At 46.2% G+C, this 12,219-nt stretch overlaps 1 protein-coding gene across 1 annotated transcript in view; it reads right to left on the reverse strand.

Annotated features, from left to right (window-relative positions):
• The window catches only part of SLC16A12 (solute carrier family 16 member 12), an 88,550-nt gene that overhangs the window by 18,530 nt on the left and 57,801 nt on the right, over nt 1–12,219 (reverse strand). The window contains exon 5 of the mRNA XM_044298877.1: nt 2,492–3,077. Within this exon, the coding sequence (XP_044154812.1) occupies nt 2,492–3,077 (586 nt within the window). The remainder of the gene's footprint in view (nt 1–2,491; nt 3,078–12,219) is intronic.

Raw genomic sequence — 12,219 nt, forward strand, 5'->3', positions numbered from 1 at the left:
TTACTGCATATTAATATATGGCCCGCATGTCCACATCTGAGGGAGAAGAAAGGTCCGCTGACATTAATCATGGAACCTGCACTAAACATTTTACTGTTTCCATACTGAAAAGGGAAACCAGGCATATTTGGGGTACTGGGTTTCATACAGATGACCTTTATAGCAAACTGTTGAGTTATTAAACATCGCTTTTACAGGTAAATAGATTTGTTACTACAAATCCATCATCTTTTACAACAGTTAAAGTGGTACATTGCAGTGATGACATCCCTGACTACCTCTTGTGATCCCTGCAGCCAAACATGGGCCTCGGCGGTCACGTAAGGGCCCTTTCACACCTGCGTTATAGTCTTCCGGCATAGAGTTCCGTCGTCGGGGCTCTATGCCGGAAGAATACTGATCAGGATTATCCTAATGCATTCTGAATGGACAGTCCGTCCTTCAGGATGCATCAGGATGTCTTCCATTCCGGAACGGAACGTTTTTTGGCCGCAGCAAATAGCGCAGCATGCTGCGCTTTTTGCTCCGGCCAAAAATCCGGAACACTTGCCGCAAGGCCGGATCCGGAATGAATGCCCATTGAAAGGCATTGATCCGGATCCGGCCTTAAGCTAAACGTCGTTTCGGCGCATTGCCGGATGCGACGTTTAGCTTTTTCTCAATGGTTACCATGGCTGCCGGGACGCTAAAGTCCTGGCAGCCATGGTAAACTGTAGTGGGGAGCGGGGAGCAGCATACTTACCATCCGTGCGGCTCCCGGGGCGCTCCAGAGTGACGTCAGGGCGCCCCAGGCGCATGGATGACGTGATCGCATGGATCACATGATCCATGCGCATGGGGCGCTCTGACGTCATTCTGGAGCGCCCCGGGAGCCGCACGGACTGTAAGTATGCCGCTCCCCCGCTCCCCACTACTACTATGGCAACCAGGACTTTAATAGCGTCCTGGGTGCCATAGTAACACTGAAAGCATTTTGAAGACGGATCCGTCTTCAAATGCTTTCAGTACACTTGCGTTTTTCCGGATCCGGCGTGTAATTCCGGCAAGTGGAGTACACGCCGGATCCGGACAACGCAAGTGTGAAAGAGGCCTTAGGTAGTCAGGGACATCACCACTGCAATGCTGGACTCTCTACAGCTAAGATGTCCCTGACTACCGCACGTGAGACCAGGGATTGGCTGCAGGGTAGTCAGGGACATCACTGCTTCAGTGTCAAAACTCAAAAACTGGTGGGCAGCACTGGATCAGCAGTGTTGGAACGGAAGAGGAGGAAGATGATATTTACATGGGCTTATAGCAAACTATAGGTGTCATGTAATGGATTTATAAAAAGCAGTGTGTATGAGGACTGAGCCTCTCTGTTCTTTGGAGATGCTGCCATTTTGGTTCTCACATTTCTATATCTGACCATAACGTGAGGTTATACTGAGCAATTACTTCTTTTTTCACTTCTGCAAGGCTCTGTTCACACTAGCATCATGGCTTCCATTTATAGAAAACCCATGACAGCTATGACAGATCAGTTCTCGAACAGATCCCCAAAAATCCTGTCCAGCTGATCCTAATGACTTACAATTGGGGTCCACCAAATTTCTGTTGGGGTTCTAGACTTTTTACTGGCAAGAATGGGACTGAATGCACGTAACGCCAGTGTGAACAGAGCCTTTGTTGGGTTTTTGGCACACTTGGTCCATATTGATTTACATATGACACAATGCAGAGCAATATGCTGGATCCATTATGTAGAACAGTATTCCTCAACTCCAGTCCTCAGGGCCCACCTGCTGGTCATGATTTGAGAATATCCCACAGAATTCATAAATGTGGTAAGTCTTGATACATTGACATTAAAGGGGTTGTCTCACTTCAACATTTGATATGTATGTTGTGTAAAAACATAATATAAGTGACTAACTAGATTCTTTATCAATTTTGCCGTCACTCCATAGTAGAGATCATTTTACTTGTGATTAGAAACTGCTCGTTTCTAGGGGTTATGGCCACTGCTGTGGTGGCCGAGATTGCTGGAGAGAGCTCACATGGGCTCTCACGCATGCTCATGAGCTCGCTTCCCTGGCTACCCCATATTTGTATGGTACTTCCCTCCCTGGACAAAAACAGCAAACTGATCGTGACACTTAATATTTGTTGTCACGATCTTCAAACCGCCCACTGCGCCAAGGCTACTATTGATACTGATAGACTAGCAGCCTCAGGAATGCACACGTACAGGTTTGCCGGTGCCTTCGGTCAAACAAAGAGGCATCATCCCCTAAAGCTCTGAAAGTGTGCCGTGAGACAAGCAGGGAAGATCAGGAAGCGCTATGTGAGACACCTCCTTTAATGATATCACCTACTTAATACTAAGGAAATCCTGAAAACATGACCGGCAGGTGTGTCATGCGGACGGGAGTTGAGGAACACCGGTGTAGAGAATCTATAACTATATGGTCATTCTATAGTTTGGAGTAAAATAAAGTGAGTTCATTACCTTCTGTCCGTCAACCATCCAAAGGAGATGTTACCAACGATGTCTATGACTCCCAGTATAGACATTAAGAAGGCTGCTTGTTGGTTGCTCACACCAACACTAAGGGCATAAGGCACAAGATAGACAAAGGGAGGACTGCATCCATATGCAAGGAATAGAAAAGATATTGCAAGAATGATGAAGTCTGGTTTCAGCAGAAAGCTGTAGTCCTTTTGGGAACAGTAGCATAGACTCTTGTGAGTGCAGTCCAGGCTCAGAGGAGAACATTTGGAAGAAGGAATGGTACTTTGGTTTGGCTCATTTGGATTTTGCTGTTGCTTCAGCGAATAGTGTGCAAAGTCCTCCTTCAGGTTTATAGGTCGCATTAAAGCACCACAGACACAAAGATTGGCGACAAAACCACCAAGAATGAGTAAAGCTCCACGCCAGGAAAACTGTTCAATCAGCAGCTGTACCACAGGGGCCAATATAAAGGTGCCAATCCCACTTCCAGACATGGCGATCCCATAAGCCAACGCTTTCCTCTTGTCAAAGTATTTTCCCACCATCGCAATAGCAGGACTGTAACAAAGTGCAAATCCAAGACCTGGGAAAAAAAATAAAAATATTTGTGTAAGGGTAAGACCACGCGATCAGGTTTCTTGATGCAGTTTTGGAAGCCAAAACTAGGAGTGAATTAATCTGTCCTCTTATGATCGACTCCTGATTCTGGTTTCCGAAACTGCATTTAGAAAACTGATCGTGTGGTTGTACCCTGAAGTAGAAAATGTCACAAAGACAAAACAAGTTGAAAAAGAAAATCAGTTGAATTGAAGCCAGCTCCAAACTATCTTAGTAAATCTGCATAATCATAATAGTTCAATTTTGACACTGGGTTTTCTGGGATCCAGTGGGTCCTGCAAAGCCACCAGAACCCACCTGTGTAAGAAAGCGTGTGATATACTTACCGTTCCGAAGCTGTGTGGATTGGCATCCACGGTTATGTGGCACTCTTCTTCTAAAAATCGAGCTTCCACCAATATCACATCCTTTACCAGGCTTCTGGCCTTGGCTATGGACAGGACGTCGCCTCTACTGTGAACAGGGCCCAAACTATCGCTCTCCCTGACGTATGCGCAGATGAGGTGGCCTCAGGAGTTTCTGCACGCACTAGGGAGCGGTGTAGTTCTGGTCTCATCCACAGAGGAAGTGGTGTGCCGTTCATAGCCAAGGCTGGAAACCCGGTAAGTGCTCATCCACACAACGTATTTTTTCGCCGATGTCCGTTCTCAGTTTTGCGCAACCATTCATTTAGATAGGGCCACAAAAAAACTGAAATGACTCTGTCTGCATTCCGTATCCGTATGTCCGCAAGTCCATTCCGCAAAAAAAATAGAACAAGTCATATTCTTGTCCATTTTGTGGACAAAAACAGGCATTGTTACAATGGATCTACAAAAAAACTGATGTAACACGGATGTCACACAGCATTTTTTTTTTTTGCAGGTCTGTGTTTTTCGGATCGTAAAATACATACGGTCGAGCCCTAATGACCTCGAAAAGAAAGTGATGTCAGCTGAAAATGCATTTTCAGAAGAGGAGCCTCACATGATCAGGTTCTCAGGATGCCTGTCTGCTTAGCTTTCTAATGTTAAGTGTATTACACGCTTTTTCCTACATTTGCATTCTGTGTAACTAAAGTGACTTTGCAGGACCCACTAGATCCCAGAAAACGCCTTTAAATAAACATTATTGACATGGCTATGTGACTGTTAGGAAGCCCTTCAAAAAATACACAGGGTCACAAAGGATATAATGATGCAAATACATACATCTAACTGTAACCACCACTAGGGGGAGCATGCAGCATACAGATTTTTGCAGTTCTCCATTGAGATCAATACTATAGGTATAAATCCATATGCCATTATCTCCACCTAGTGGTCATGTTGCAGTGTGTTTGTTGGAGCTCTCAGGGATGACTGGGGCTCATCTTTTTAGGGTCCTATACAGTAAGAATACTGAAGTGTTTTAAGAGTTGCATAATCATTACAGGGGATATTGATCTACTGCCAGATGATATCCTCTTGCAATGGCAGCAATTTCTGAAATTGCTTAATATCTGACCAAAAGCCAAAAGCTGCCCAGATAGTCAGGTTTTTTTTTACAGTTTTTTTCTGTGCTGTCAGGTTTCTTCACAGTCTCCAAAAACATAATTGCATAAATTAACATTTTATAAACTAGAGGAGGAGACGGGCATAGCTATAGGGGAAGCAGGAGAAGTGACTGCTTTGGGGCCCAACTCAGAAGGGGTCCACCAGGGGCGGATTGGCCATAGACCTTACAGGGAAAATCTCCTGGTGGGCCGATGCCCGGGGTCCAGCCAGTGGAAGTTTTTGGGCATGTATTTTGTGATGGACTGTGGTATTGGTCTCTGCTGAGGTGATATAATGTGCCACAATATGGTATTGCTGGCCCTGCCTTGCATCAATTTGGACCCAACTACAAAACAGGGCAACTTTTAGTATTTTTTCCAGGGCCACTTTAAGTTTCCAGTCCACCCCTGGGGTCCACTAGTGGCACGGACCCGTCCTGCAGCTAGTGAACGTGTGCCCCCGGTCTGCCGCTCCGTCCCCATTGACTATAATAGGGGAGGGGCGGAGTTCCGGCGGAGGCACGGCAGCGCGCGGCGAGAGGCTGCCGAATAAAACTACGACATGTCCGACATTTATTCGGCAGCCTCTCGCCGTGTGCTGCCGTGCATCCTCTGAAACTCTGCCCCTCCCCCATTATAATCAATGGGGTCGGAGCGGCAGTTTGGGAGCACACGTTCACTAGCGGCAGGATGGATCCGACAGGCTGTTTACCCGACGGAACAGCCTGCCGGAGGTCCAAGTAGCCTTACTAGCAGTTTGCAGTGAAAGTCCAGATGAGTGTTACCACCTGCATAGTCTGACACTATCCAATCAGTGCTGCCAGTGTCAGACTGTGTAGGAACACACACCCAATTGGTAACAATCAGGGGTGGGATTCAAATTTTTCCTACTAAACGTCGGACACGCGGCGTGCCGATACATGTTTACATATACATACACCAGATATATGCAACACACATAAATACCCCATATACACTATTAGCGCCGCACAAAACAATGGAAGCGAACATCTCCAGCTGCCCTGCCACCATCAGAGCACCAGATCAGGACTCAGCCGATAGCAGTTTTCCGAACCAGTTGTAATTTTAACAACCAGATCTGGAGAACTGGAGGGAGCTGGCTGAATCCCATGCCTGGTAACAATCTTCTGGATCTTCACTGCTAACTGCTGATAATTCTGTCATAACTTCTAACAGGAATAATAAAGGAATGGCACAATATAGAGTCATAGAAATAGACGCTCCTGGATTGTTATTACATGGGGAATGCAAGTCATTACTAAAACAGACAGGAGAGGTGACAGGTCACCTTTAAGGATAGGGACCCGAGGGAGTCTCTTATGGACAAAATACCAGAAATTACCCTTTATATTCAAAATACCCATATTTAAATTGATATATTATACTGTATGTACACATTCTACTATGGCATCATAATGCAGCGATCTTATTGTTACAAAACGATGTTACGTAATGGGCTATTACCCAGCGAAGCTGAAAAACAAAATAATCATTATTATCATTATCTTGCAACCTAATTAAACCTCACCTCTTAGTCTGATAAATATTTATTCTGCCATCAAACTATTTTCTGGCACATTATGTAATAACACAAGTAAAGCGCGGTGTTCACATTATCACGTAAAAAAAAAAAAAAAAAAGCTTTTAAAAATAGACACAAAAGCTGCGACCAGTGTGTTGATGCAGGTGGCCTATGATGCACATTTTTCCTTTGTAAATGTTTGGCAGATTTCCATGCAAAAACAATAGTAATGCCAGATTATTAATACTATCCTCTAGGAGACCAAATACTAAGCTTTTAATACCACAGCTACTCCGAGCTAATAATGGATGTTGTTATTCTTGTTTCCATTTAGCTAGTCAAAAAGCTAATTTTAAGCTAGCCATCATATGGGACCTCTTTATAGCATTATGTGGCATATAAACAGGTATAGGTAAAAAAAAAAAAAAGTGTGCTGCTTCCATATCCTGTTCATTTCAGGTGATTACATTAAATGGGTTGTCCAGGTTCATTCAGAGCTGAATCCGGACATACCCCCTTTTTCACTCCTCAGCCCCCCCTGATATGAGCAAGGGCTTTTTTGTTCATGTTTTTACAATGCTAGGCAGAGGCTTCCACCTAGCAGTGTTCCTGTTGACGTCCCCAGCTCTGATGGGCGGGCTTTAGCACTGCCCTAGCCATTTGACAGGCTAGGGTAATGCAAAAGCCCGCCTATTAGTGCCGGTGACGTCACCGGGCTCACTGCTAGACGGAAGCCTCCGCCTAGCAGTCCCTATGGAGAGCTCGATACATCACTGGATCTTCTGGAAACAGTCTTTGCCCTGCGTGCTTCAGCACAGGGCAAAGGAGAACATCGGAGCATGAAATGCTCATAATAATGGAGCTGCGTGGGTGAAAATAAGAGTATGTCTTTTAAAGGGTTATCCAAGACTAATAAGGACCTCCCAGAGTAGCCGACCTGTGAGATGGGGTAACAGCTCTCATTGTCTGAACGTTGTATTTGTTTAAATGAAGTTAAATGATCTGGACTGACATTCTGCTGTTTGGCCACAAGATGACGCTGTTTCCTAAGCACAGCAACAGACAGTATTTCATGTGATGTTGGGAACTCTCAGGAAGTCTGGAGAGGAAGGCAACAGCCATCTTATAGTGAGGCTGTGAGAGACACTGAGGAATGAGGAACTGTGTGAGCAGTGAATCCGACGGCATCCAGGTGTGAGAGTGACCAGAGCTGCAGCTAAGTGAAGCTGATTGTGTTCAAGACCCTGATCCTGTCCAGAGGAACGAGGATTGCTTCCAGGAATGCTGATGAGAGCTGAGTGCTATAGGACCAGTTATGGGAGGGGGAATACTGTAGATCTGTGTAAGATTGTAAGCTGTTGTGCACACACCCATACAGTGATTCTTGTTCTTTTAGGATAATAACAGGTAAGGTGTGTCAGTTTTGTTGTGCCCGCCAGTAGGTAAATTACTGCTCTTTCCTCCTGCATCCATCGGAGGGCGCAGTGCTGTGCAGCACAAGGGTCTCAGCCCTCTTGCTGGGTGTATGTAAATTGTATGTTCTCAGCATTTGTGGTTGTGTTTATTGCCACATTTAAGCAAAATTCTGTTTCAGCAAAAGCTGGTGTTGGGGTTGCTTTCCTCGTTCGTGACTTCACTATATCCTGGGGAGCCCACCCTGGTAGTGATGGATGAACATCGGCCGGGACGGTTCGTGAACGCGATCGCGGCGGATCCCATTCACTTTAATAGCAGGTGAACCTGAAAAACCTTCAGCTCATATTTGCAGCCATCAAATACTTAGTAGAAGTGCACAAATAGTCCCACAACATGTACAGTGACATATTAGAGGGAAATCAATGACAAAAATTCCAACAAAAAATATGTATCTTAATCAGGGGACAGTTTTATGCGTCTTAAAGGGAAATTCTCTGACGTGCCCTGTTGGAGCCTAGAAATTTTTATTTTAGGCCATGGGAGTACGGGCCTTAAAAATCAGGCATTCACCTGACATAAAAGAAATTCTGATTATGTGGCTCGTGGTACAGTATGCGGTCAATGGATACAAGTTTTACTGTAGGCCACTGGACTACAGGCCCCAAACATTAGGCTTTCACCGGACAGAAAAGATCAAATGATTATGTGGCTGGAGGTATATTACACAGTCAATGGATATCAATTTTACTGCAGGCCATTACAAATACAGGTCAAATACATATGTTTAAAATAACTAAAAGTATAAAATTGGATTTAAAACATGGCTAATGAAATCCCCCCTCTTGAAAAAAACCCTAATGATAATAGTTGAAATTTGATAACACGTGGTCATCACTGGTGTTGAGGACCCAACAATTACTAATTCACAGTACAGAAAAGAACAAGTAAGTATGTGGCTGGAGGTAGATTACATGGTCAGTGGATATGAATTTTACAGCAGGCCAGTGGACTACAGGCCCTAAAAATTATGCATTCACCGTACAGAAAAGAACAAGTATGTGGCTGGAGGTAGATTACACGGTCATTGGATATAAATTTTACAGCAGGCCAGTGGACTACAGGCCCTAAAAATTATGCATTCAGCAGAAAGAAAAGAACAAGTAAGTATGTGGCTGGAGGTAGATTACTTGGTCATTGGATATCAATTTTACAGCAGGCCAGGGAACTACAGGCCCCAAAAATTATGCATTCAGCTGACAGAAAAGAACAAGTAAGTATGTGGCTGGAAGTAGATTACACGGTCATTGGATATTAATTTTACAGTTGGCTAGTGGACTACAGGCCCCAAAAATTATGCATTCAGCGGACAGAAAATAACAAGTGGCTGGAGGTAGATTACACGGTCATTAGATATTAATTTTACAGCAGGCCAGTGCACTACAGGCCCCAAAAATTATGCATTCAGTGGACAGAAAAGAACAAGCAAGTATGTGGCTGGAGGCAGATTACATAGTCATTGGATATGAATTTTACAGAAGCCCAGTGGACTACAGGCTCCAAAAATTATGCATTCAGCGGACAGAAAAGAACAAGTAAGTATGTGACTGGAGGTAGATTACATATTGGATATCAATTTTACTGAAGGCCAGTATAAATACAGAGCAAATACATATGTTTAAAAGAACTAAAAGTATAAAATTGGATTAAAAACATGGCTAACGAAATCCCCCCTCTTGAAAAAAACCCTAATGATTATAGTTGAAACACGTGGTCATCACAGGTGTTGAATTACTCCGAGGCCCAAAACATTAGGGATTCAACGGACAGAAAAGGACTTTTATGCCTCATTATTTACATAAGACAGGGACCATTCTTTGTTATTTGTGTTGTAGGATATGTGTGGGCTGGCATAAGGAAATTCAATTAAACGTGGTCGTCACAGGTGTTGAATTCCTCCGAGATCCATGCCTCATTCATTTTAAAAAATGTGAGGTAGTCCACACTGTCGTGAGCTAGGCGAGTGCACTTATCGGTCACGATCCCCCCTGCTGCGCTGAACGCCCTTTTGGACAGGACACTGGATGAGGGGCAAGACAAGAATTCCATGGAAAATTGTACCAGCTCTGGCCACAGGTCCAGCCTGCACACCCAGTAGTCTAGGGGTTCCTCGTTTCTCATAGCGTCCACATCGGCCGCTAACCTGATGTAGTCGAACACCTGTCGGTCTAGGCGTTCCCTGAGGTTGGATCCAGAGGGCGGCTGTCGATGGGTTGGCTGCAAGAATGATCTCATATCTGAAGTGACCAACACATCTTCAAACCGCCCTCTACTTGCATGTGCTGTTGGATTGGTACCCGCAACTGTTTCTCTGTGAGTGGAAATTCCTCTGCCAGCGCTCGCAAAAGCAGAATGCAAGGCCTGGAAGTGCTGCATTCTGACAGGCCTCTGTGATGCTGGTACCATGTCCGCCATTTTTGTTTTTGTACCGGGGGTCTAAGTACGTTGCCTCCCAGTACTGGTCTTTGCCCTTTATGCTTTTATACGGGGGTCCCTCTTCAAACACTGGAGCATGAAGGCCCCCATTTGCACTAAACTGGAAGCGGTGGAGTGGCTTGGCTCCTGCTGATCGTCCAGAATAATGTCGTCCTCGGTCTCCTCCCCCAACCACGGACAACACTAGGGATCCCAGAAAAGTTTAAAGCATGCTCTTCTTGCTCCTCCTCCGCCTCGGCACCATCCTCCTCTGACTCCTCTTCAGACTCCTGTTGACTTGTCTCAGATAGAGTAGCCCCCCTGGGAATTCATCCAGCATTGCGACTTCCTCATCTTCCTGCTCCTCAACGGCTTGATCAATGACACGACGCAATGCACGCTCCACAAAAAAAGCATAAGGCACGATGTCACTGATGGCGCCCTGGCTGCGACTGACCAGTTTGGTAATCTCATCAAATGGCTGCAGAAGTCTGCATGCGTCGCACATGAGCAGCCATTAGCGCGGTGAAAAAAAACAAGCTCCCCAGAGCCTGTCCTGCCGCAGAGTTCATACAGGATGTCGGTAATGGCACGTTGCTGCTGGAGCAGCCTATCAAGCATACACAAGGTGGGGTTCCAGCGTGTTGGGCAGTCACAAATCAGACGTCTGACGAGCCGGTGGTGTCGCTGATGAACGTCAGCAAGGTGAGCCATGGCCGTGTAAGATCTTCTAAAATGGCCAGAGATTTTCCTGGCCTGCCGCAAGATGCTATGGACCCGGGGTATTTGGCAACAAATCGCTGCACGACTAAGTTCTGGGCGTGTGCCATGCACAGCAGGTATGTCATTTTGCCCTGTTTAAGCGGGCTCAGCAGATTGGCACCGTTGTCGCACACCACTTTACCAACTGTGAAATTGAGCGGGGTTAGCCACTGATCGGCCTGTGACTGCAAAGCTGGAAGGAGTGCAGGACCAGTGTGGCACTTGGCTTCCAGGTGCGACAGCCGCAGCACAGCATGGCAACGTCTCACCTGGCACATCGAATAGGTTCTGGGGAGCTTGGGGGGCGCATTGGAAAAGGCGGTAGCAGTGGGAAAGGAGGAGTCAGCCGAGGAGGAGACGTACGATGGAGTAGGAGAAGAAGAAGAGGCAGGCCTGCATGCAATCCGTGGTGGTAACACCAAATCCACCCAGGTGCCATGGGTTGCATGCTTGACAGCTGTCAGAAGGTTCACCCAGTGGGCAGTAAAAGTTATGTACCTTCCCTGCCCGAGTTTGCTAGACCACGTGTCTGTGGTGAGATGTATCTTGGCACTGACACTGTGTGCCAGAGATACATTCACTTGCCACTGAACGTGGCCATATAGCTCCGGGATGCCCTCTGGGAGAAATATTTCCTTCCGGGGACCTTCCATGCAGTGTGCCAATGGCCACAAATTTTCTAAAGGCCTCCGTGTCCACCAGTTTATATGGTAGTAGTTGGCGGGCTAGAAGTTCCGACAAGCCGGCAGTCAGCCGTTGGGCAAGAGGGTTATCCCGCGTCATCACCTTTTTACACTCGAACATTTGGGCCACGAAAGCCCAGATGAAAGCAACGACGGCACAGTAGAATGTGGAGGACAAATGGGAGGAGAGAGGAGAAGGAGAAGAGGTAGGATGTGGAGCATCAGAAGTGTGGCTTTGTGGGTTCTGACAGTGTTGCTCCCAATGGGCTCGGTGATGGGAGGCCAGGTGCCTTCTTAAGGCGGTCGTCCCTAGGTGAGTGTTGGGCTTACCGCGACTTATGCGTTGACAGCATAGGCTGCAGATGGCAACACTATTGTCAGCAGCGGACATGTTAAAAAAAAAAAGCCCACACTGCGGAGCCATGTGCCAGCATCCTAGGAGTGCCAGATGTGACCGTGCATGGTGGATGGCTCGTTCAAGATACATTAGCAGTCTGCTTTTTGCCTCCTGTGCACTGTAAGTTCTGCCTGTTTCTCCCCCTTCTCCTCCCTATCTGCTGCTCTGTCTCTCTCTCTCTGAACTCCCCTCCTCTTCCTCTCTTGGAGGACGTTCATCGAAACGCCATCATCGTCCCCTTCACCACTACTGACATTAGAGATCTCGGAGTAGGCAGCAACAGCTGGGACCACCCTCCTTGGGCTGATCTGGGTACTGTTC

This window comes from Bufo gargarizans, chromosome 6 (genome assembly GCF_014858855.1).
Source record: "Bufo gargarizans isolate SCDJY-AF-19 chromosome 6, ASM1485885v1, whole genome shotgun sequence".
NCBI lineage: Eukaryota > Metazoa > Chordata > Amphibia > Anura > Bufonidae > Bufo > Bufo gargarizans.